The sequence below is a fragment of the Lagopus muta genome, chromosome 2 (genome assembly GCF_023343835.1).
Source record: "Lagopus muta isolate bLagMut1 chromosome 2, bLagMut1 primary, whole genome shotgun sequence".
In the NCBI taxonomy this organism is placed as follows: Eukaryota; Metazoa; Chordata; class Aves; order Galliformes; family Phasianidae; genus Lagopus; species Lagopus muta.
The window spans coordinates 43,465,780-43,490,921 of NC_064434.1; the positions used below are offsets into that span (position 1 = coordinate 43,465,780).

General features: G+C 45.1%; 1 protein-coding gene across 1 annotated transcript in view; it reads left to right on the forward strand.

The window, feature by feature from the left end:
- FOXO3 (forkhead box O3) overlaps positions 1 to 25,142 on the forward strand; it is an 84,798-nt gene that overhangs the window by 55,037 nt on the left and 4,619 nt on the right. Inside the window, exon 2 of the mRNA XM_048937635.1 lies at positions 12,721 to 14,152. Within this exon, the coding sequence (XP_048793592.1) occupies positions 12,721 to 14,118 (1,398 nt within the window). The 3' untranslated portion in view covers positions 14,119 to 14,152. The remainder of the gene's footprint in view (positions 1 to 12,720; positions 14,153 to 25,142) is intronic.

Consider the following 25,142-nt stretch of genomic DNA (forward strand, 5'->3'; position numbering starts at 1 on the left):
TGGGTTGTGCAGGGTCATCCTATTGTACTTGTGATGATGGCAATTCATAGTTGAAGCACCTGATTTGTTAACCTTATAAAAAGGTGCCATTAAATACTGTATTTAGCTCCTCAGGGGAAGCAGCCTAGTTTCTTTCTCATTTTCCTTTTCTCATTCCTGTTTTAACATTAGTGACTCAGCTGTCACTCCACTTCCGAAGGACCACTGGGGTTACAACTGTGGTTAGATGGTACTGGGAACCCATTTCTGCTGAAAATAATTAATATGGTCTATTTTCACCTCAAAATGGAGCCTGATGCAAAACTACTGAAAGGTTTTCATTAACTTTTGCAAGCTTTGAAACTTGCCTATTGAATAGATTGAAAGCCTTTGTGTGTCTGTCTGTCTGTCTCCTCTTGTTTTCCCATTCCAGTAAGGCAAAGTCTAGTGAAGATGTGCACACATCTAACCCTACATGTTGAGGGTGTTTCAATTCAGTCCAGTAAAGCAGCTTACAGAGTATATGTTTACAGACCTGCAAAGGCTTTGTAGGTGAGAATCTCTTTGCAACAGGGTGCAGGGTTAGATCCTACGAGCAAAATGAGTTTCCATCAGCTCTGATAAAGATGTAATTCCCCAATGAGTAAACATTGTTAGTCCTAACCAAAAAGCAGCCTGGCTCAATTTGTATGTTTCTCTATACTCTGTGTCTGCTAAGCTCTAGTCTGTGTATGAAAAGGGGGAAAAAGGCAGAATTTTGTGTTAGCTTGCTCTGTTCTTTGTATATCAGCTCGTGCTAATAAGTATTACTAGAGCTGTAGTTACATGTAGACATGCACTTTGCTCAGATGCCTGGTAGAAGATTATCTCCCTTTCCCAAAAAGAGGTTAAGATTGAATATCAGGAAAAGGTTCTTCACCAGAGGGTGGCTGGGCCCTGCACAGGCTGCCCAGGGCAGTGGGCACAGCCCAAAGCTGCCAGAGTTCAGGAAGCATTTGGACAACAGTCTCAGACGTAGGGTTTGAATTTTGGGCAGTCTGTGTGGAGCCAAGAGTTGGACTCAGTGGTCCTTGTGGGTACCTTCCATCTTAGGTTGTTGTGTGATTCCAAGTATCCCTCATAACCATTTGCTAATGCTCCTTTTCCTTCTGTCCTCATCTGCTCAGCTGGTAGTTTTCTTCGGTACCTTTATTATGAAAATGGTACCTGGCATGCTTTGGAGGCCTGGCATTCTTGAGCTGTGAATAGTGTGAATAGTGTCATAGAGCAAACACCAATGAACAACAGCACTGTCATTCTTAGCATTGTCCTTTAAAATCCACCCATGCCTTGGCCATGTAGATGTTACAAAAGAACTTATTTTCAAGGAACACAACTCCTAACCAAACTCACTAACCTAACTCACTGTTTTCCCCCAAAGGCTGGTTGTGGCACATGCACCCATCCAAGGCTGGGACCAATTTTTTGGGAAAGTAGACACTGGCCTTCCTGTTTGGTGCTGTTAGAGATCTGCATGGATTAAGGGGACATCTCAGAGTGTGTGCAGCTACTGCAACCCCAAGAAGCATGGAATTTGATTCAACAAGTCAGTACTTAATATTTTCCAGCACGAGGGAAGTTTGTGAAGTGACACTGTCTTAGGGTACTGAGAGATCACCTCAATGCTCATCCTGAAGGATAGGTGATGCAAGGCTGGTTTACTCTAGCAAATAACCCCAAACAATTTGACTTTATGTTCTGTAGTGTTTTTACTGAATTAAGACTTCCCAGTCTGCCTGCAAAGTTTCCAATGCAGTTATCTTCTTCTTGTGCTAGCCCTTTCCACTACAGGAGCTCAACCAGACTGCAAACTGCAGGGTGGGTAATTCTTGTCCTCGTACCTCAAACTTTGCAAAAGAGGTCTCAAAACCCATTGCCCTCCTGGCTCCACAGCTGCCTCTGAAGACTGGTACCATGTGCCTCCTGAATGGTACAGTGCAGAGGCCCTGACATTGACTTCAGAAGGCATGACTCATGAGTGCAGGTTCAAATTGGGAACATGAAAAGCTGCACTCATCCTTCTGCTGTTAAGGCTCTGGTATTGGGTGGAGAGCTCAGAAAGCATGGGGAAGTGCTGGAAAGTGTGGACACTGTCTATTGTTAGGCTCAATATTAAGCACTGATGACTGGGGTTGTAGCAATGGCAGCAGTGGAGGTTTTCTCAGAATAGGTAAATGTATTTAAAAAAAAAAAAAAGAAGTCTATCACGCCTTTGAATTTACCTCAGTTTTGAGGTTGATGGGATGGTGCTATTGCCAGTTACGTGTGAAACAGGAATGTCCTGCTTGCTGTAGCAAAGGGCTGATTCATTGGCAGCATAGTAGGTGTCATCTTTCCTTTTGTCAGCTCCTGAGGTGTATTTTGCCCCTGCAGTGAACAGAAAATAAATTAAAGAAATCCAGTAAAACCAGTAACGTGCAAGTCATCCAAGCGAGCTGCGGTTTGGTTCAAGCTGTTCATAAATGGAGCGAGGTGAGGCTAAGATGCATCTGAGGGGTGGAAGAAGAGCTGAGAGTTAGCAAAGGCAGGCTCTGAACAACTCCCAAGATGCTGCCATGCCCAAAGCATGCCCAAGGTGGGTGAGGTGAATTAAATTTTAAAGTTGTCAAAAGATTGTCTCCATAGGGAAAATATAAAAATGCTGTCATCTGGAAGAATGCAGGCAGGACACTGCAGTGTGAAAGCTGGAACCCTGTACCGCTGCTTGAGTTTGTGGGGAGGGCTGTTTTGAGGCTGTCCTAATGCCATGCCTTCCCTATGGAAGTGAGATGATACAATAGGCTGAACAGGAAGTGCTGAAAGGAACCCATGTTGCTCTGCAGATCTACAACTAGTGAGAAGGTGGATGTTTTTGTCCACTCAGTTAATGTTAGGCATGAGCTTAGTTTGTATTTGCAGAAGGCAAGTCTGTGGGATTTTTCAAATACAGAATTATAGAATTATACAATGGATTGGGTTGGAAGGGACCTGAGGGCCCACCCAACCCCCTACCACAGGCAGGGCTGTCACCCACCAGCTCAGCAAATGAAAAGGTAAGAAGGGACCGATGTGTTCTCCAGCTTATAGTTGGGATCAAATTAGAACTGTTGTCAGAATGCCTCTAAAGGAATACTGATTACTCACTACTTTCCAAAGATATTAATGTTTGATGGCTTCCATTATGCTCTGAGGAGCACGCAGGTCATGTATTTACTTCTAGCAAGATAGCTGCCATGCTTGGGAAGAGCAGACACTTTTTTTTTCCCCCCACTCTGTTCCCGGGTCTTAATCTGCACCCATCCCTGCATTGTGGCAGGGAACTGCCCCCAGATCTGGGGACTGTGGCTCTGTGAGCCTGGCATCTCCATGGGTCACAAGGACTTGTGTCCTACAGGTCAGGATCAGACCCTTGGGTGATCACCTGCAGGAGCATCCCCAACCTGCTCAGTGCCTGGGGCTGTAGAGCAGGAGCCTCAGTCCCTTGCCATGCTGGTTGGAGTGCATCGTATTTTAAAATGCACTTATTTGTTTTTAATCTGATAGTATCTTCTGGTTCAATAATAAACGAATTGCATGCTTAAAATAGCAGAGGAGAGAGGTCCTGTTTCAGATTAGTCACATAACAGAGATGCCCAGGGCTGCTTTGGAGATAGTTTGAAGGCTTGTTTTTACGAGAAGGTCCTGTGTGCCTGTGCCAGCTTTGGAAGGGCTTACTTGGGCCTGATCAAACTCGGTCAGTCAGTGTATCAGATACGTTCCTCTGTCAGTTGCATGTTAGCCATAACTGTCACCAGATTTGCAATAAAATAGCTGCAGCTCAGCACTTATGATTAACACAGCCCATGCACATAGCGATCCATCAGTTCAGAGTCGGGCCACCTCAGAACTGGCACTTTGCGGAGCCGCGTGCAGGGCGGTGATGCACTTGAGTAAGGCAGGAGCCCTCAGAGGCTTTGCAGCACGATCCTCGACCTTGCTCCTCTGCCACTGTGCAGTGGGATTTACTGGGAATTCAGTTCTGTTTCCCAGGCCTAGCAAGTGTTAAAAAAGTCAGCACATAACCACCAAAAACTTCTCAAAGCTTCACAGAAGGATTGAAGTTGGCAGGGAGCTCTGGGTCCAACCCCTGCCCAAGCAGGGTGTCCAGGCCCATGGCCAGGTGGCTTTTAGCACCACTACATTTGTATAAATACAGACTTAGAATAGGTGAATCAGCATTGACAAGCTTTTGTCATCTTCCATGGGAAGCTGCTATTTTTAGTGTATTATTATAATCAGTGGCATCACTCACATGTATTTATAAAGGCATGCAAGAACGCCCGTACATGTTTCTAAATAGTCAATGTATAGTAACGGCCATATGCTGCAAGTGAGCAAAAATAAAGCTTCAACACTCTGGCTTCCAAAACACTATATGAAGCTTTTGGTGGGATCTTTGTATCTAAGAAATGCAAAGCGGAGGGAAAATTTCTTCTTCTAGTCAAGAAAAACAAACCCAAAGACTTCAGGGTGCCAGCCTCACAGTGAAATCGCATCGTTTCCATTGAGGTCTAACACAGTGACCAGTCAGGTTTGTGAGAGCTCTGCCACTAGCTTCAGGACTGCTGGGTTGGGTGTGCAGTAAAAGCAGCAGCTATTTTTGTGAGAGTTTCTGCTTGGACAGTTTGGGTTGATGGCGTGTGTGTTGTTGCACATCTCCTGGGGCTCCTGGAGGAACAGAGGAAAAGCACTGTGATTCCCCATCGGAGGTACTCTACAGATGCAGAGTGGTGCTCTTTCCGGAGTCACTACAGTGGGAATGTTTGAAATTCTGGGGTCTGCCATTAAAGAAAAAGAGAGAGGAAAGATATTATCTGCTGGTGACTCTGCTCATGAACAGAGATCCTAACTGTTTTGATCTGGCTCTGCAAAGGTCTGGCTGTATGTGTTTATCCTGGCTTTTTTGTATGCAACTCCTTGAGCTTAAAGTCACTTAAAAAACAGTGGCAGTGGTTTTTTTGAGTTTCACTGACTGTATTCGTGTCGCAGTCAAGCCTGCACTGATGCACCCTGGGATTTTCACAAATTCAGCACCTTGCAAGATAATGCCTGAAAGTAAATTCCTGCTCTTAATTAAGTTCAGTCCTTTGATTGAAATTAATTGTGCTTCTGAATTTTGTGCAGACGTGGTACAAAGCAGGTGGAAGAGGATGAAAAAGAGGGCTCTTGACAAGGTGCCTTTAGCAACTCCTGATGCTGCTGTGTGGCTCTGGGTCCCTAAACTCCATTCTAATGTGGAGAAGCATCCGCATTGTGTACAGAGACAAATGCTTACTTATCAGCTTTGTATATGGAGTCAAATGCTTATATATCAGCTTACATGGGTTGGGCTGTAGGAAGGGAATGTTCTGCCCAGCACTCCCAGAGCAAAAACAGCTGGAGAGGAGGTTGCTGAGGCAGCTTCAAATTTATAAAAATACATTAAAATATATGAATACATGCTGCATGGCTATTGCCATTGCTCTTTATGAAGTTGGTTACACTTTTCATCCTCGGACCTTGTTCTTTCTTGGCAGCTTCCAGCATTTTCCTCATTCTCTTGTTTCCCTTCTCCCAGTGCCCAGTGGAAAAAAATAAACTGCAACCAGTGTGATCAGCTCAAAGCAAAACAAATGTTATTTATTAGAGTCCTCCTGTGGTCTATAGACGTCTGACTATAAAATAACTGGAGATTTTTCTGCTAACTGGAAGTGTGATGCTCTGAGACAATTTCCAGGCAGAAGATATTTTCAGCTGAGCTTTATTTACGTCAGCATAGTGATTTGCAATATTAGTGTTTGCAAAGAGTGAGGCAGCAGTTGTTTTAATTATACTTCCTTTTTTTTCTTTTAGCAAAAGCATTTAATGCAGTGACTAAGTTCCCTCAGCTTCATGTGTTGAGATGCCTTTTTGTTTGGAAGGGAAGGCTCCCACCTCCTTTGGGGGCATGCTGCTTGCTCTCAAGCGAGGGAATAGCCCCAGGTATGAGGCGTACATCCTCAGGGTTTCTTTTCCCTCCTCTGATTGAATTCTTGTGTCATAATTTAGCACAGTGCAGAGTTCTTAGTTTGGATAAGGGGGAGATGTATCCATGCTTGCCTATCTGAGTATAATACCTTTCAGAGTATAACTCTTCACTGGGCTTAGTGCTCTCCCAACAAGCTCTGATGTCCCTCGCTGCTTCCAGCTCTTCTAGGAGGTGGGAGTGGGTACAGAGGACTCATTACAACAAGAGTCTCCTATAGATGTTCCACTGCCATCAAGATCAGAAATACTCCATCAAAGAGAGAATGAGGAAGGGAATACCACAGAGCCACCCTTCAGATATCAAACTGATTTTTTGGGGGTCCTAAACCAACAGGTTTTTTCCCCTTTTCTAGTAGCAGGATATGCTTGGTGACACAGCTTCCTAGAAGTGCCCACAGAGGTTGTAAAGACTCCTTCATGAAAAACTTCAGAAGCTGCCTGGATGTGGGCCTGGGCACCCTGCTGTGGGCATCCCTGCTGGAGTAGGGGTTGGGCTGAATGGGCCCAGAGGTCCCTGGCAACATCTGATGCTGTGCAGTGTCAGGGCTGAGTTGGTGTCATCCCCACTTTCTCTCTCAATGCTCTCCATGCAGTGACCTCTGTGAGCCAGTCACAGAGGGCTGCTGGATGTCCCCTGTGTGACTCTGCTTCTGCCCAACATCTGCCATGTGTGCAGGTTGCCCTGAAAACTCATAGGTGATACCAGATAGTGAGCATCAACAATGTTTGGGTGTCAGAAGTGATGCCACTTTTTGGGTGTAATTTGCTTAATGCTATTTTCCACTACAACTTTCATAATTTAGGGAAAATACAACAAACCAAAATACACATTTTGGTTTGTTTCATATTTGGCTGTGTGTGGAAAACGAGGCAATTAAAAGTTGTACATTGGTACAGCATGGCTGGATAGATACTGTGAACAGACTTTCCTTATGTTTTAATTCTCAATTTTTCTGCATTTACGGAGCACCTTCACTACTTCATTATGTTACATATTTTTTTCTGGTTTGCAAAAACGTATGGCAATGGTGAAAAGTTCAGAGACCACTTTGGGTTGGGGGTGTTTATGTGCCTTGAGAAGAGCGTGCTGAGCCTTACAGGGCAATGTAGCAAAGACTATGTAGAACCAATAGAGGAGTACTGGCTGAAAGTCTCCTTGTCCAGACTCACAGATGCCTTCTGCCAAAAGTTTCAATATAAATGCATACAACAGTCAGTTTTAACTATTCATCATTTTGAAGTCACTGTATCTGTTCTCTTCTTTCCTTGCAACTGAACCTAATGGAGGATTTTAAAGCAAGCAAAATGTAAAAACGGTAGCTGAAGCAAATGTTGAGTTACTTCATGGGAAGGCATAAGTACTGGACAGGATGGATGGGCAAAATGTATTGATTATTCACAACCTTATATTTTAGTGACCACTGAATACAAAGAATGTAGTTTGGTTCATTTTGCTTTTCTTAAAGAAAATGACTAATTTTTGGTGAAGGTCCTCTGGACGGTTATTCATCCCCATAACAGAATTGTGCTACAGAGTTTTGAGAATGGTGCTGAAGGCTGGAAATCAAAGTCAAAGAAGCAAGTGGGGCCATTGGAAAGCTTGCCGTAAGCTGGAGTTGTTATTTCCATGGCTTCTCCCCAGTGGCGTTAGATTTGAGCCTTGCCCTACTGCGTGGTCACCAGACAACTTCATATGGTGAAGTCAGAGTGTTAAATATGTTTATAAAGTGTAAAATATAGTTCTCCCAAGTGAGCGTTAGCAGCAGTTACGGGTCCACAGATAGAGTTTGTTTTTCTCTCATCATTTCGCAGTATCCCCATTGTTAAAATAAACCACTGCTCTTGATTTGTAGAAGTGATCTTACAGTTTAGGAGCCTGTATCTGAAATAACAAATTAACCACTCACTGCAGAATACCAAAATGAAAACAGCAGTGTGTAACTTGGACCCAGCAGCCACCAGCTGCACCTCATCTTGCTAATCTTCAGCTTTTTTTTTTCTTTTTTTTTTTCTTTTCCTTAAAGCAGGGGCTTTTAAGAGTTAAGTTACACAACTCTCTTTTTATTTTTAAAGTGAGTAGATTCCTTGTGGCGTTGTTGAGAATGATAAATTGATACCACATGTTGCTCCCAGACAAAAAAGACTCTGTGTTGCAGTGGAAGCACTTGCAGCTGGTGTCTCAGTTAATGGCCGGGCTCCACAAGGTAAACACAGTTTGGAAGAGGCTGAAGCAGACATGGGCAGGAGGAATGAGGGGGATTTTCTCTGTTTTGAAGGCTTGAACATTTGCTGTTTTGGCCTGGCCACAGTTGTATACTGAAATAACGCATGGACTAAGCTTTTCCAAGAGACTCATTTATAAGTTTGCACCAAACCGGGTATCTGGCGCCTTGGAAGTGTTTGAATGTCGTCTCAGGGAGCTTATATGTTCACATGTGTACCAAAATACCAAGAGAGGTGGTGGGCATGCCAGCACCCTTTCTCATAATGCCTTCCACTCAGGGCTTGGTGGCTTGGTTTCCTCACCCCAAAAGCTGTCTGGGAGAAGTCTTACCCTGTGATTTCTCAGCGCCCATGGCAGGGGGAGGCCAAGGCAGGTCCCTGCCATCCTGCCCTCTTGCCACTTCTCTGCCATCCCTTTCTCCACTGCCCATCCTACTGATACCATCGCTCAGCCTTGTCATGCCTTTCCCTGACACCTTCCCCTTCTGCTGTGCATGGATGTTCTCCTCTCCACCTCACTGCTGTCCCCTTCTCCAGACATCTTAGTCTTCTCCTTTCCCCTTTCTGCCTGCTCTGCCCCCTTCATGTTCAGCTTTCTTCCTCCCCAGCAGGGACACTCCTGCCTGTCTATCTTCCTTTCAGCCTTGCACACCACCTGACATCTGTTAGTGGCATCTAATACTCTGCACAGATGTATGTTTTTTTTTAAATGAGAATTTGCAGTAACCTCTCAGCAGCTGGCAGCTGAGCATAGCCACATTGCCTTCATACAGCATCCTCTACTCGTGCCACATCTGCCCCATGTCATGTGTTCCTCTGTTCTGGGTCTTCCTTGTCTTCAGGAACAATAACTCCTTTCTGCAGGACCCCTTCAAGAGGGGCTGGGACCCAGCTGGGCACCGTATGGTATGCTCTTGATCTTATCTGCAAGAATCACAGTCTTGGTAGGGCATGCAGCTTACTTCAAGTCGAATATAAATAGTAACGCTAATAAAGGGAGGAGCTCATCATATTTCTTTTCTGCTCTGCTCTTGTACTGTCCTCATGTTGTAGCCATCACTGGTATCTGAGCTCTTTCCAAGGTGTCTGTGGCCTGGCTAGCATCTGTCCCATATGATCTCCAGGAGAGATTCATGGGCGTTCCTCTATGGATCTTTTAAAGTTTCTTGTTGTATTTTGGCATGGAAAAATGTGTTTTGTTTCAGTCATTACGGCCTAATCTTTCTTTCAAGTAAGCTGGAGACAAATCCCCATTAATTTGAGCAGTGGGGTCCAAATCACAAACTGTACTTTCACTGCTTCTCCAGTTCCTCTGTGGTGTGTCGCAGGGCAGTTCCTAATGCACATCCCTGTGAGAAAAAACTGTCCCACAGGATTGTCCTATATTTTAAGCAGGTCATGAACATTCTCTGATGGTTCAGAAACAGGTAGAAAGCCCAATTATTTCCTTCCAGATTGCAGCCCTGTAGCCCAGCCCAACAGCTTTCACTCCTGTGAATTCTGAGTCTCAGTGATTTCTCTACAAAGTTCATATGTGGAAGGATAACAGGATCCAGCCATAATTTGATTTGGCAGGACACCCAACACATGGAGAAACCAAAAACTGAGATACTGTTGCTGAAGAGGTCAGCATGGGAGGCTGTATGAAAGAAGTGGGTTTTAAGGCACTGTTTGAACAGAGGGTGGAGATGAGGTACACAGAAATAAATTGGCCCATAATTATGCTTAGGAAAACAGTCTTCCTACAGGAGAAAAGTAAAGAAAAACAGAAGCTGGAGCATAAATGGCATATTGCATAATGTAAAGGAAAACAAACTGCTTGGATTTTTCATAACCACCAATTTTCAGTGCAAAAGTATTATTACACTCTTCTATTATTTTTGTAATACCAACAGTGAGCGAAAAGATACTGTAATAAGAAAATTACACACGTGCATACATATGCACACATAGAAGAGCCCTCATCCTGAAATGCTGTTCAATTTTACAGTTTTACCAACTGGCCATTTAGGATTTTGTCTGGTTTTAGACCAGATGTTAGAACAGTGCAGCAGAAATTCATGAGAAGACCAAAAGCTGCAAAGTTAGCTGATGGCGCTTGGCTGATTGTTTTTATGTTTGAAGCTATATGGCAGGCTGTGTGTCCCACCTCAGGTGTTTCTTCTCTGTTTTTTGAGAGATATATATATGTATTTTCATTTGTAACTATCACTGTGCTGTTTATTCTTATATCCAGCATTTTTAGGTTGAGTGCATCACAGTGTTTGGTGTGGTGTTCTAGCTCTGGTTGTGGTAATCCTGCCACTGGGAGAGATCCCCATATTTTCACATACAGTTGCCACAATGGATGGATATAAAATCTGCCTGAATTGAAGCAGCACAAACTGGAATATCGGGAAAGATTTAAAAACAACAAAATAAAACAGTCAGCAGTCTCCAGGCACTTGGGAAGAACCTGAGAAAGTCAGCAGTGGTGCCTGATTGTTTGAAATTAGAAGCAGACTTCTACCAGGCTCAAAATATCGTTTAAAATGTCAACAGCTAAACAATAAAAGGCTCTTCCTCTCCTTAGACTGAAGAACTATGATGCTGCACCTCAGTCCAACGTACTATAATGACATTATAGTCTCTTGGAAGTAGACAAGTTTACAGCTGAAACGCTAACCCAAACTTGTCTCGAGTATGTCTGCGAAGCCTTGTCTGCTGTTCTGTGCAAATTGTTTAAAACAAAGCAGTTGCTATTTTGAACTGTAGTCAATGTGATTTCTCTTTTCATTAAGTGATAATCGCAAATGCGTCTGCTGTCTGCGTGTGAGAAGAATTTCAGGCGTGTTTTCCATTTCACAATCTGACAAAAACCACAACACTTAGCGGGAAAAAGGCATCTTATACCGAGAATTGTTTAAAAAAAAAGCTGGGCTGTTTTTCTTTATACATCCAGTGTGTCTCCAGTTCACTTATGTCAAACATCCATTTATCCCAGCGCTACAAGCATTGAGATGCTTGCGAATGATTTGTTGATTGACACATTCTTTGTCCGTTTAAACCTGGAATTTCTTCAGTGCTTTGTAAATGAAGGATGCTTATGCCAGATGGATTGGCAGTGCTATGATCCTGTTGACTTTATGCTTTTAAAGCATGCTGGTAGAACAAATGTAATTTTATCCTCTATAGCTAATATTTGCCAAAACTGAAAAAGGAAAAACAAAACAAAACAAAAACCCTCGTTCAACTTTTTAAACTTGATCATCTTTAACGTGCAGGAATAGCGTAACACTTATGTCAAAAGGATATGGCATCACTCCAAAAATATTTGCCTTACACATGAGAAAGAAAGTCCAGTCCTCCGGAAGCATTTCAGTAGCCAGTACTACTTACGTGTCCTTTTTTGAGCTGTATTTTAAGCCCAGCAGCAGTAGGTTGAGCAGAGTGGGATTTTCATTTCAGTTATTCTGTATAAATCTGGTGTGGTTTCATTAGGGCTGCTGTGGGCTGGGTTTCTCTGCCACTTGGTTTGGGGTGATGATCACTGGTGTGGCTTTCAGACTGGGGATGTTGCTGACTTCAGCAAGGCTGCGAATGCACCTCCCCATGTGCAGCGTGGGGCGTACAACTGTGTGTGGCCTCATACAGCAGCTTACAGGGACAAGTGTATCACTGTGTGCTGTGTCATGTCACGTTTTGAAGAACTGTGAGGATACCATAGTGTGGGGACAGCTGGCTGGCTGCCGTGGTACAGGCGTAATTCTGGTGTGCCTCATCAGAGAGAAAGCACAGCTTATGCACAGTGTGCCTGTGGGAGAGGAGCAGCAGCACATGCAGTTTGCTCAAGAATTAGAATAAATACACAAACACACATGCCGATGAAGAATTAAAAAGACATTTGCCAGGACTGCAGTGAGCGTGACTACCGCTCGAGTCAGACTTCGGCAATGACTTTGCACGTTTTGTTTCATGGAGCTGATGGTAAGATTGCTGATAATGTAGAGGTTTATCCTGAGTTGAAAGGGGAGAAGTGCAGCTCCCTCAAGTCAGGTACTGTTGACTGACTTAAGGGCATGAGCAACAGCCTCTGGTTTCATCCATATCCCAGGGAAGGGGGGTTCTTGGCAAAGAGGAGCTAGACATTCTATTCCCTTGTTCTGATGTTCCCAGCTGTCTCTTCTAGCTCCTTTACAAGCTCTGTTCCTTAGGATGCAGCTTCTGGGGTATAAGGGTAGGTAGCAGGAATGCCCAGCTAGTGCAGGCATGGCACTTGCTGACTATCAGCACGCTGGCAAGGTGCTCTCACGCTCCGGCCTTCCCATTTCCATTACCCAAGAAAACACGGTGATGTCCAGGAGGGCCCAGCACTTTGATTCATGTCATTTTCCTGTGATGCTGGTGTTGCGATTGAGATTTGGGGTAGCAAAAGGAGTGCTGCTCTTGACATGTTGTTTTCTTCCTTTCCTGCAGAATTCAATCCGGCACAACTTGTCACTCCACAGCCGATTCATCAGGGTACAGAACGAAGGCACTGGGAAGAGCTCCTGGTGGATGATCAATCCGGATGGTGGAAAAGTTGGTAAGGCGCCCCGGAGACGCGCCGTGTCCATGGACAACAGCAACAAGTACACAAAGAGCAGAGGGCGGGCGGCGAAGAAAAAGGCAGCCCTGCAGACTGCCCAGGAGGCGAGTGAGGACAGCCCTTCGCAGCTCTCCAAGTGGCCGGGGAGCCCGACTTCCCGCAGCAGTGATGAGCTGGATGCCTGGACAGATTTTCGCTCCCGGACAAATTCAAACGCCAGTACAATAAGTGGCCGCTTGTCGCCAATTTTGGCGAGCACCGAGCTGGATGATGTTCAAGATGATGACGCTCCACTTTCTCCCATGCTGTACAGTAGTCCTTCGAGCTTGTCCCCCTCGGTAAACAAACCATGCACTGTGGAGTTGCCTAGGTTGACTGATATGGCTGGGACAATGAATTTGAACGATGGACTGACAGATAACCTCATGGACGACCTCTTGGACAATATAACACTCCCTTCCTCCCAGCAGTCGCCCACAGGAGGAATAATGCAGAGAAGCTCCAGTTTTCCATATGGTTCCAAAGGTTCAGGGCTGGGCTCCCCCTCGAGTAGTTTCAACAACGCCGTGTTTGGGCCGTCGTCCCTGAATTCCCTCCGCCAGTCGCCCATGCAGACTATTCAGGAGAACAAGCAGGCTACCTTCTCTTCCATTTCTCATTACAACAACCAGACGCTGCAGGATCTGCTCGCCTCAGATGCACTTAGTCACAGCGATGTCATGATGACACAGTCTGACCCGCTCATGTCCCAGGCCAGCACAGCTGTGTCCGCCCAGAACTCCCGCAGGAACATAATGCTCCGCAATGACCCCATGATGTCGTTTGCTGCGCAGTCCAGTCAGGGCGGTCTGGTCAATCAGAGCCTGCCCCATCACCAGCACCAGTCTCACAGCTCTCCTCTTAGCGGCAGCCGTGCCTTGTCCAATTCCATCAGTAACATAGGCTTGAATGACTCCAACAGCTTGGGATCCAAACATCAGCAGTCGCCTGTCAATCAGTCTATGCAAACACTTTCTGACCCTCTCTCAGGCTCCTCTTTGTATTCCTCTAGCATGAACCTTCCGGTCATGGGACACGAGAAATTCCCAAGTGACTTAGACCTGGATATTTTCAATGGGAGCTTGGAGTGTGACATGGAGTCCATCATCCGCAGTGAACTCATGGATGCAGATGGGCTGGATTTTAACTTTGATTCCCTCATCTCAGCACAGAACGTTGTCAGTCTGAATGTGGGGAACTTCACTGGTGCTAAACAGGCTTCATCACAAAGTTGGGTACCAGGCTGAAGGATCTTTGAGGACAGGGAAAATGGGCAAACAGGTCAGTGCCCTGTAGATGTGGTAAAATGCTTGGTTTTATTGGAGTTTGGACCAACCACTTAATTGTTAGCGCATACTAATAATACTAATTTGGCATGCAATGGCTTGCTATGTTTTGGTATGCAGCAGGCGCTACCAAGAAAAACTGGGAGGTGTGGAGGGAAATTAGGCTAAGCTATAAAATGTTCAGCTGTAGCACGGTCAGCACGCATCTGATGCTGTGTCCCTCTTAATTTGGACGTAAGAAATGTTAATGACAAATCAGGAAAACAAAGGTGGAATATTTGTGGGTTTTAGGAATCAGAGAGCTCCGGTTTGTCTTCTTTGAAGTCGCAACAAATGGATTCCTCTCTGCAGCCAGTGCCACACGTAGCTAAGCTGTGTTACACAGGGATGAGGAAGGGGCTTTGTGGTCACTGGAGAAATACTACTGCTGGGAGAAGTAAGAGTTTGCAAGATCAGTGCTTGCACCACTGTGACATACACTAAGCCAAGTGTATGTCACAGAGCTGGACTAAAATAGTTTGCTGCTGTGTATGGTAATGCTAGTGCAATTGCTTGTTTTTATTTTTATTTTTTAATGTAATTCTTGCTAAAAAAAAAAAGAAGGTAGCAAATCAAGGAATTATATTTTGAAGTAACAAAAGTGGGATCCTGGTTGCAGGAACATCCTGTTTTAAGTGCTGGAACTTTGCAAAAATGGTTGGTCCCCCACAGGACCAGAGTAGGTATCATTTCCTTTTGGACTTCACCGAGAGAATATCTCTAGATTTGGGTTCTGACATAGGTTCTTTTCAAATGTTACCTACCTCACATTATTTTTCTCCAGATTGCTGTGGTTTTTTTTCAGTACTTATCTGCAAGTGGAGGCATCTGAGCCTGTAAACTTTGCTTCTGCCATCCTTTGTGATTCTGCAGGCTCCCACCCATACGTCTCTGCCTGCTTAGACACACATTCACTGACTCAAGGAATAAGTTCCATACAAAGTGCCCTTTCTCCTTTGTTTATTTTATTAGTATAAGGGAGTAGATTTCAAAATATAGTAGGATAAAAGGTTGGCTATAAATTATTGAAGGTATTCTGCAAACTTCAGAACAGTGTGCAGAGTATCGTTCATTCAGGCATTCATTCATTTTGCAGCTTACTTCCAACTTTCTTCTTTTCTGAGAGAGGGATGGAAAGAAAGAATCCATGTCTTTTGACTTTGCTAGTGGGTGACCCTTTAATCTTTAATTGAGTTTTCATCCTTTGTTTCACAGTTAAATGTTCAGGGGGAAGCTTTGCAGTATGTGAACAGCAGTGGTGAGCCTCCTGAATATCTCCCTGTGTGTTTGGAGTACTTTCTCTTCCAGGCAAATGATTTCTTCTGATTCTTTCACATCACTCTGGAAAGGAGAGCACTGCGGGGTGAGGTTGGGAGGTGGGCTGTAGAGGATGCTGCATTCCACTGTCTGTGCATTGTGGCAAGGCTAGGGTGCCAGCTGAGTTCTTCTGTTTTTTCAGTTCCAGTGCTCGATCATTTAAGAAAGAAAAGGGGAAAAAAAGAAAAGTGATTCATGAACCATAAAGCAGAACCTCGCGTCAGGTCACCTTTGTTGTCTCCTCCTCCAAGCGTGTGAGCTGTTGGAATTTAGAAACCCATTTTTGTCCGAGGTGAAGCATCCAGCAGTACAATATGCTTAAAAAAAGAGATGTAATTGACAGCTTTGCATGACACACAATAAGGCAAGCTCCTGTTTCAGTACAGTCATGTGCTGTGTGTAGATAGAAGGTGGTGGGGAGACCCAGAAGCAGCAGGGAGGTGCAGTATCAGCCACCTCCTTGCAGCAGTTCCCCACTGCCTCTTGACTCTATCCTGTGCCGCACAGGGAGAGTATGGCCACCCCAGTCCTTCCCAGGGTGTGCCTTAGAGTAGAGGAACCCATACATGTGTGGGTGAGAAGCCTCATTTTGGGGGATGGAGTTGTTGAGGAGATGGCTCTCCTCAGTGAATTATTGACCAGTCACCTGTGTCAGCGTCTTCCGCTTTAAAAGAAAATCAGCTACATTCTGTTCACTGGGGAAGGCAAAAGCCTATGCAGACTATGCCACCATGATGAGTTGGGTGTCTGTAACCATTGGCTGCACATAAGCCTTTGCATGTTCACCAGCTCTCACTGTGTTGGCTCTTTGCCTGCGAGGCTCGCCATTTCCAGCCTTTCAGCAGGCCTTAATTGGTGCTCATAACAAAATTTGGTTGGTTGGCTTTTCCTCTTGCACAAAATAAAGGAGAAATCAGTATACTTTTGTTCTTACCTCATTCACACAGCCATAATTCCCCCTGTTAAGCTAGTTGAGGCCTCTATTCCCCTACCTGCGCTTACTTCCCGAGAGCACTGTATCTGCCCTCCACCCACACAGATAATCATTGGTTGTTCTTTCTGCTTGCTTGTCAATACACAAATCACAGAATCATAAGGGTTTGAAAGGGACCGCTGGAGGTCACCTACTCGCTATTCCCTAACCTCTCTCCAGGATACCCGGTGTTTTTACATCCCGTTCTGTTAGTGTTCCCATCACGTGGTGCTAAGCTCTGTGTCCATCTCAGCCAGGGGAGCTGAAGGGATTTGGTGTTTGCTAAGAGTAACCTCAAGCAAACTGATGGGGAGGGCAATGGGGAAGTTTCACAGCTGCCTGGAATGTCATGAGCTGGTGATCAGCGATCACTTTAGCAGCATCTCCTGTGGTGTCAGAACTCCCCAAAGAAGCTCTATTTACCTCTGTTCCTTCAGTGATCCAGCTTACAGGAGAGCTCCACAGCCAGCTGTGCTGCCAAGGCTTGGAAGGGGTGTAGGGCGGCTCCATGCAAATAAGGCAGGAACTTCTTGAGCTGGTTTTGCTGCCTGCAAAACTCATCGAGCTGCATCTTCTGGGAGAGGTTTTAATGTGCCATTTAGCTGGATCCCTCTGGGCACTGCAGCAGAGTTGTGTGAAGCCACGCTGACTTGTTTGGAAATAGAAGCAAAATACAGCACAGAGCATTTAGAGCCACTCGTTCAACCCAAGAATCACTGAAGTCCCAAGTCATCTTACTATGGCAGTAAAGCACGCAAGCCACTAATAGAAATGTCCTGAATTTGTTCACAGAATTTGGTGGGTAACATCTCTGATAAAGCAAATTCTCAAGAAAGATAGTAAAGTGCCTGTGTATTTCACTAGTCCATATCTGTTTGGACGGCTTGCTGTTTTATTAATTTCCATTCAGCCTGTTTCTGGATGAAATTCATACTGAAGACAAATCCGTAGTTCTGAGGATAGCAACACTGAGTAAAAGTACATCTTAAAAGGTTATTCCACATGAAGAGATCTCTCTTTGGGTGCAGTCTGTCCCAGTGGAATCAGGGCACCCTGACTAGACAACATACCATGAGGAAGATGGTTTTTATTCTTTTCCAGAAACCATTTCTCCTGTTAGAGCTGACCAATGGAGACTGCAGCTAGTGAGGCTGCTGCCTGAGAGCCCCCATGGCTTCAGGGCCATGGCCCTGCTTCCTCCTCTCTTAGCTTCAGTAAATAAGGTCTTGGGCAGGGCTGGCAGGTTTCCTGTGTGGAGTCAAGATGGGGCTTTAACCTTGAAGGAAGGAAATTCAAGAGGAGCAAATTCTTCTGCTCCATTTGTAACAGGTTAGTGGTTAAGGAGGTGGCATGTTTTAGCGTTTCAGTGTTGTTTCAGCCAGCCTAGGTTTTGAAAGGTGGTTCTGTGACTGGTCAAACATCACTCACACCAAGCTCAGCCTTTAAACAAAAATATCTGTGTGGAAAACTCTGTGTTGCACTGAGAACAGGGGTCTCATTATCTCCAAGGAAGACTTGCCCCAAGCAGGCTCCTCACTCCTCGAGGGCTGGTCCCATGCTTGCGAGGATGCTTCAGCTTTCCCTTGCACAGAAAGCTGCCTCTGCTGCTGCCACCTCACACACAGCTGGGCTTCAGTCCCTGCAGCTCCCAGCTCAGCTTCAGAAGCTCTGTGTCACCTGTGGCAGCCCTGTGTAGCAGGATTCCCAGGCCTGGCCAGGTGAGTCAGGATGATGCCTACTGAGCCGGTGCTCAGCTGTAGTGAAGGCAGTGGGAGCCAAAGTATGGATGCTGTGAGTCCCTTGCTCCTCTGGAAGTGCTTTGCTAAACTCTTGGCTTAGGGTTTTATTAGCTGAGGGAAAAGGTCTATAAACAGACAGAATTCTGTCCACAGACTTGTGTTGTGAGCGAAGGATGGCTGAAGCCAAGATATTGGTCTGGTCGTGTGGTTTGGGTGTTCTTCTGTTTTTGTGACAGATATATATATATATTTCAGTGCCTCATGCTTTGTCATGTGATTCAGCAGCAATAATTAGGCAGAAACTTGCTGTCCCTGCAGATGCCAAGATTACAGGATGACATACTCTCACCAGATGACAGCACAAACTGATATTTTTAGAACAGCCCGCATCAACTGGTCTCCCCAGTGCTTTCCTCCCTGCATCAGCAGCACTCGGGTTTTATTACAGAACGAGTCTCTGCAAATTGTCTTTTTCATGTGAATGAGCTGTTGTGATTGTTCAGAGCTGTGGATCAGCGTTGGTGCCATATTGTGCTGTTGCCTGATAGCTGGAATGCTTACAGGTGGTTTGTTTTTTCCCATCTGTCTTTTGATGGATGGCCCCCTAAAAAGCATATTTTCTTGAAGAAGCGCATCCTAAGGGGTTCTTTTTAGAAGCATAGCGTCATGCAGCTGAGGAAAGGTCAGGATCTTTTTTTCATAGTGCTCAGTGCTCAGCCGCAGTGATGAACTGACAACCAGAGAGCCTTGAGTCTTATGTTCCTGACAGGCAGAGAGCGCAGGTACGATGTGGGCAGAGGGAAAGCACGTAGCTGCATGGTGCAGTGGGTTAATAGCCAGCCTTTATTGCCTGGTCCATAGGGGAAGGATGGATGCTCACAGCCTCTCTGAGGCTTCGTGCTGGTGGTGAAGAGCATGTCTCCAGCAGGGCGTCGCATCAAAGTTGCCCCCGATCGAGCCTCTGTGAGGCACATGGGGACACTGGCCCCATTAAATCAGGTACCAGCAGTTGGGTGGTGGGACCGCTCTGCCTTAGTCTGGTTTGTGGGGCCATTTAATCAGCTTTTCCGCTCAGATTACCACACGGGGCAGCCGTTGCTGGAGCCTGGCAGAGCAGACATCTGTTGAGCAGTAAGAGGACGGAGGTGTGGCTCAGCTAAAGGAGGCTGCTATGGCAATGGTTGTCTGCGATTGCTGAGGGGGAAAAAGGACAGTTTCCTGGAGGATGCTGTGGAGAACAGCATGTGATCATGCACTTTTTCAGCTGTTTTAGAGATCTTGCCTCTTGTTTTTCCCTGCGCTGATTCCTTTTGCGAACGGCTTCTTCCAGCTTCCATAGATAATTGTTTTGTACAAACATAGAGATCTGGTTTTGAGGAAATGCCTTCCCTCTCTTGCCTTATTCTGACTCTCCTAAGTTATGATAGAGGAGGTTCTTTCTTATGACAACTTGGTGACAATCTTTATGAATGATCCATATGAGCATTATTGGCCTGTAGTTGGCAGAGAAAAATAAACACTCTATGAGGACACTCAGAAAAAGAGTAGATAGCAGGAACCCACGGTGCTGTGAACCTGCAATTCAGGATGTTTCCTGGCAGGTAGGTATCCTTTACTCTGCAGTTCCGAGACCAACACTTGTTCTCCAGATGCAAAAGCATGGGCAAATACCTCCTCCATTTTTGTGTTGTACACTCCTGTGCACAGCAGTTATCCATCTTTTTCTTTGAACAGTAGAGGTATCTGTATCAGTGTTCTCAAGTACTCATAGAAAGCATTGTTATTCAGGCAATTTAGCAAGCATTTTTTGCCTCCATCGTCCAACTTGCACTAGTCCAACAGCATCTTGCTTAAATGTGCTGTGTTGAGCACAGGTCCTTCAGGAGACCTCCTCAGACACGTGAAGGGAAGACAGGATAAAATTTACCATAAAATATTGGTAGGAAGCATGGAGACATTTGAGGAGATGATGCCTTGTATCTAATCTCTTCTTCATTGGCTAGGGCAGAGGTTTGAATCCAGCCTGATGCAATGGTTCTCAAAGCCAATTGGCTATCAGCAGTGCTTGTGCAGGAAAGCCAGCATCACTGCGCAGTGACATATCTGGAGGTGTAAAAACAAGTGTCGCAGCATATGGTCTTTTTGTATGGGCAACAACACAGTGGCATATGTAGTGTCGTCTGTATGAGCCTGCTCCTCTTGCAAGCAAGTGCAGAATTTCCTGTGAATTAGGTTGTTTAGTATCAGGTCCCAGTACGTAAGGAAAACCCCAATCTGTTTTTCTTTTCAAATGTGTGAATATGGGTGAACCAGTTTCTCTCTGGATGTCTCTTTTTGTACCCATCTTGTAAAATGGGTAGAAGGAACCTTGCCCACCTACAAGGTGAAGTGAACTGACCAGAGGAGTGGTGGACTCTGTTACTGGAAATAGCCCAGGTGTGCCCTGACAGGGTCCTGAGTAACCGAACCTAAGGTTCAACAGAAGATTGGTCCAAATGATGTTCAAAAGTTCCCCTCACAGCCTAGATTTTTCTGTGTTTCTGTAAGAAGTTTTTCTAAAGCTTTATCAACGGTTGTGAAAATTCAGCTTTTTTTTTTAACCTGTTCACATGCATAAAAAGATGATAATCTAGTAATGATTTGATTACATTTGATCTGTGTTCTACAGAAAAAATAGAACAAGGAAAGAATAAGATTTCTTCTGTTTCTTCTGTTTTACCCCATTGTCAAACAGACAAATTATAAAGTGCATGGCAAGGTAAATGTAGATTTAGATGACTTGAGTGGTGAGTTATATAGAGATGGTCATTTATGCTGTGCAGTCTGGTTTAAATCTTCACAGAGGCTTACTCTGTACGAAATGAAAAGACAGGCTTTGGCATCTGGCAAAGTTGTGAATTTCTGTGGTGCTGCAAGTTGCTTATTGTTCAGGAGCAAACAGCAGTGGCATTGCAGACATGACAAACAGCATTGGCCTCTGCAAAGGAAGAGAAGGTAGAGGAAGGTCCATCAGGATAACACATCGTTAGTTGTAGATCCACAGGATCATTAAGGTTGAGAAAGACCACTAGGACCACCTAATCCAACCAGCAGCCCATGCCCACCATGCCCACTATCCACATCTGTCAGTACCACATTTCCATATATCTTGAACACCTCCAGGGATGGTGACTCCACCACCTCCTTGGGCAGCCTGTGCCACTGCCTCACTGCGCTTTCTGAGAAGAATTTTTTCCTAATACCCAATCTGAGTTATGGCACCTCACTACAGTCCTTAGCAAGCCTTTTATTGCAGAACTGACACAGGGAGAAAGAATGATCTGACATCTTCAGTTACATTTACTTCCAAATTATTTGGTTGTCTGCTATGGTTTGCAATGTGTTCTGGAGTGAGAAGGCAGCAACAGAAGGAAAAGATACACTTTTGTGCTTTACATGCCTGTGCAATACCAGTGCAGCAAATTTTTAGCTCCCATATGCCCTAGTTCTGGGCTGCTTTTTCAGTCTTTCCATTTTTCTGCTCTTGCTCTCTGCCCACCAGTCTGAACCAGGATTTTTTTTTTTTCTGAGCACAATTCAAAGAGAAAAAGTGAAGTTGCAACATGACTGGATGTTCAGACCTTCGGAAGAAATTGCGTGAAGATGCCAGCTCTTTTCTTTCCCTTAGACTTCACATCCTGACTTCGGCACTGCATTTTGGCACAGTGCCACTCCTGTGCAGCACATGCTAAGCCTAAAAGGTACCACCACAGAGTCAGCATTCCTATTTTTCGTTCTTCTCTTGTCCAGAGAAGTTGTGGAGGTCTTGGGAAGTATTCAAGGTCAGTCTGGATGGGGCATGGTGCAGCCTGGTCTAGTGGGTGGCAGCATTGCCCATGTGGAACTGGATGATCTTTAGGGTCCCTTCCAACCCAAACCATTCTGTGATTTATGAAAAATGTCGCTCTGCAACTTTGTCATTATAGAAAGCCACAGCAGTTATTTTCCTCGTTCAATTCTAACAAATATTTTCTTCAGTGTTGAGCTGTGAAAACCTATGGCCGAATATTCACTTAAGGAAAAAGCTGAAATCATTCCTGCAGTGTTCCTTTTTGAGCCTACTCCATTTTAGAGAAGCTGTACTGCTGAGGGTGATGACAGAAACAGGGGTCAGTGGCACCAAATCAAATGCACATTTGTCACTGAAGGACACGCATTTCCTTCACAACGTTTCCATCCTGAATCTGTGGCCTGCTACTTGTGAAAGGCATTATTGGGATTTCCTGTCCCTGCTGAGTGGTACCCAGGAAAAATGCTTGTTTTACAGGCTTTGGTAGTGTTTTTCAGGATGCAGTCCATTCATCAAGCCTCCCAGCCAAATGAGGAGGTACTCAGTAGGCTTCTTTATGGAGGAGCGCTGTGTTGATGGTGCAGTTCCTAGAACTATGATAATGTGAAGGAGTACATCACTTTTCTTTTTGCAGAACTTTGTTATGTGGCTTACTGATAAACATACCAGCAGTGTACATCATCTGTACCTTGCCCTTGAGGAGCATCACTGCATCCATCGCCTTTGCAACCTGAAGAAATTTCTAATGCTGTGTAATTGGCACAGGGAGAAAACAAAATGGAGCAGATGATCCTTCAGAGCTTCTGTAATGGTCCACTAAATGCTGTAGGGCTTGGAAGAACACTTTCCCCTTAGGTGGTGGAGATGTGGTATGAAACAGAGCTTAGGAAATGTGATGGTGGAGTGGGAAACCACAACTAACAGGTAGAACAGAGTAAAGCAAGGGTAGCATTTGTAGCAGGTCGGTAGCAAAGTAGAGGATAGGAGGGTGTAGGAAGGGACAGAATGTGAACATCTTATCTCCCACATAACTGCTTACAAACTGAGGAACTGAGTAATACAGAAATCTTCGGGTTTTGTTTTATGCTCTTCCACAGAATAGGATAAGCAGATTTAGCATCTAAAGCTCAGAATGTCTGTGGGAAGTGATAAAGCAAGAGTTCATCTTGAGCTACTCCTAATTTAATGCTTTTTCTGTTTCTCTTTTAAAGTGTTCATTTTCACCAACCGCATGCATGTGTGGTTCCATAAGCTGTAGTTTCATAAAGACCTTTGGCTTCTTGTGATGTCCAGCAGATGTGCTTCTTGTGATGTCCAGTGTTCAGTACCCAAGGGATCAAAGCAGTGGAATTGCCCCTATTTCCAGCGCGTGCCTGTGAGCCACAGAGCCCAACCTCTGTTATGAGAGCTGCACAGCCTCCAGCTGTTGCCATCACTCTGCTTTTGAGCGCTGCTCTCTGCAGATTGGGGGTGACGTTGTGGACACTGAGCTTTTCCAGCAGCCATTGGGAGCAGGAGAAATCCTAGTGGTGGCTGGAGATGCTGGAGCTGGGGTGGGAGAGAACTGGGTGGTTGTGGTGGAGGACCACTCGTGTATGGAATGTAGCTGGAATTTTCACATCCCTGCCTGATGTGGCTTTCATTGCTGCGTAATAGCGGGCGACTATCACCAGGTTGACAGAGGCTTTTTGTGGTGAAACAGAAAGTGAGAGTGTGTGGGTCTATTACGGGCTGAAATGGGGTAATTTAAAGGTGCAGTGGTTAAGACTTTGATCTGCTTCTTTCCATTTTTAAATCCCTTTGCAAAGTCTGTGTAAACAGAACAGTGAGAACTGAACGTGTTTCGGTTCTGCTATGAGTGAGTTCCACCTCTGCTGTGCATTTCCCTGGGTTAAGCCTCAGTCTCCTGGACGTTTGTGCAGTCTGAGGGACTGGTGTCCTCAGAAGGTAACATCAGGCAGTGCCACTTACACAGGTTATGCTTGTGAACATCTGTCCTTCACTTTTATTTCTCATCACACAGGAATATTTTGTCACGTATTTCATAGGACACTATCCTACGTACATTTTTAATTCAAATAGTAAGCACTACTCTGGTACTTCAGAGTTCCTGTACTCCTTTCCTTTTAATAATAAGCTCCATCTGAAGTCAGCAGGACTCAAGTTCAGCCCGTGCTTAGCTTAGCTGGCTGCCCTGTAGGACCTGCCCATCTTGCCGCTGCAGTGCACAGTGCTGAACCCATCCTTCCGATGAGCTCAGTTAGCTGCCACGTTGGGAAGCCACCAGTTTCCAGCCTCAGTGCCGTGGCTGCAGTGAGAAGTAGGGGAGCACGGCCCTGCAAAGGGCAGCTGTTCATTTGTTCCACAAAAAAATCCACTGCTGGCTTACACTGGGAGTTACCAGGCCTGTCTGGTAACCGGGGATTTCCTGGTGACCTTGCTGTGGCCATGGAGACACACACACCAAATGGAATTGTTGCCAGGCAGTCACATTAGCAAAGGGCTAGCATTAATTTACTCTTTGGAAACGAAGAAATCAATATGTTGATCCAGTCGGAAATCCCTTTATTCATAAAACAGTCTACCCCAAAACCCTGCACGTAATTAAGGCTAAAGCCAAATTTTGTTTGGGTGAAAAACGCAATCTGTCTGTTCCCTAAGCCACTCTGAATGAAGTTCTCCCCTAATGGCGCAGGGAGCAGCTGTCACACTGTTGCTCTAATAACCATCAGACAAAATGATTAAATTTCCATCAATCATTTAGCATTATCAGAATAGATCATTTTAATAAAATGTTATCATAGGATCAGTGTCTGGAACCTTAAAAAGGAGAAGCCTCAGAATAGTCTGTGCAGTAATGGAGTCATCTCACAAGAGCCTTTTTGTAACGCTGGGAGATTTCCCTCGCAGGAGCTGCTCTCCCAGATTAATCCAGCAGTCCCCCTAAATCCATGGTTTTTCCTGAGGGTGGCTGATACCAGGCTTTCCAGAGAGAAAAAACATTCCTGTAATTGACTCAGATTACTCTGTGGTTTCAGCAAGGGTCCTCTGCTTCTTGCACAGTAGAAAAACATGAGTCGTTCATCTC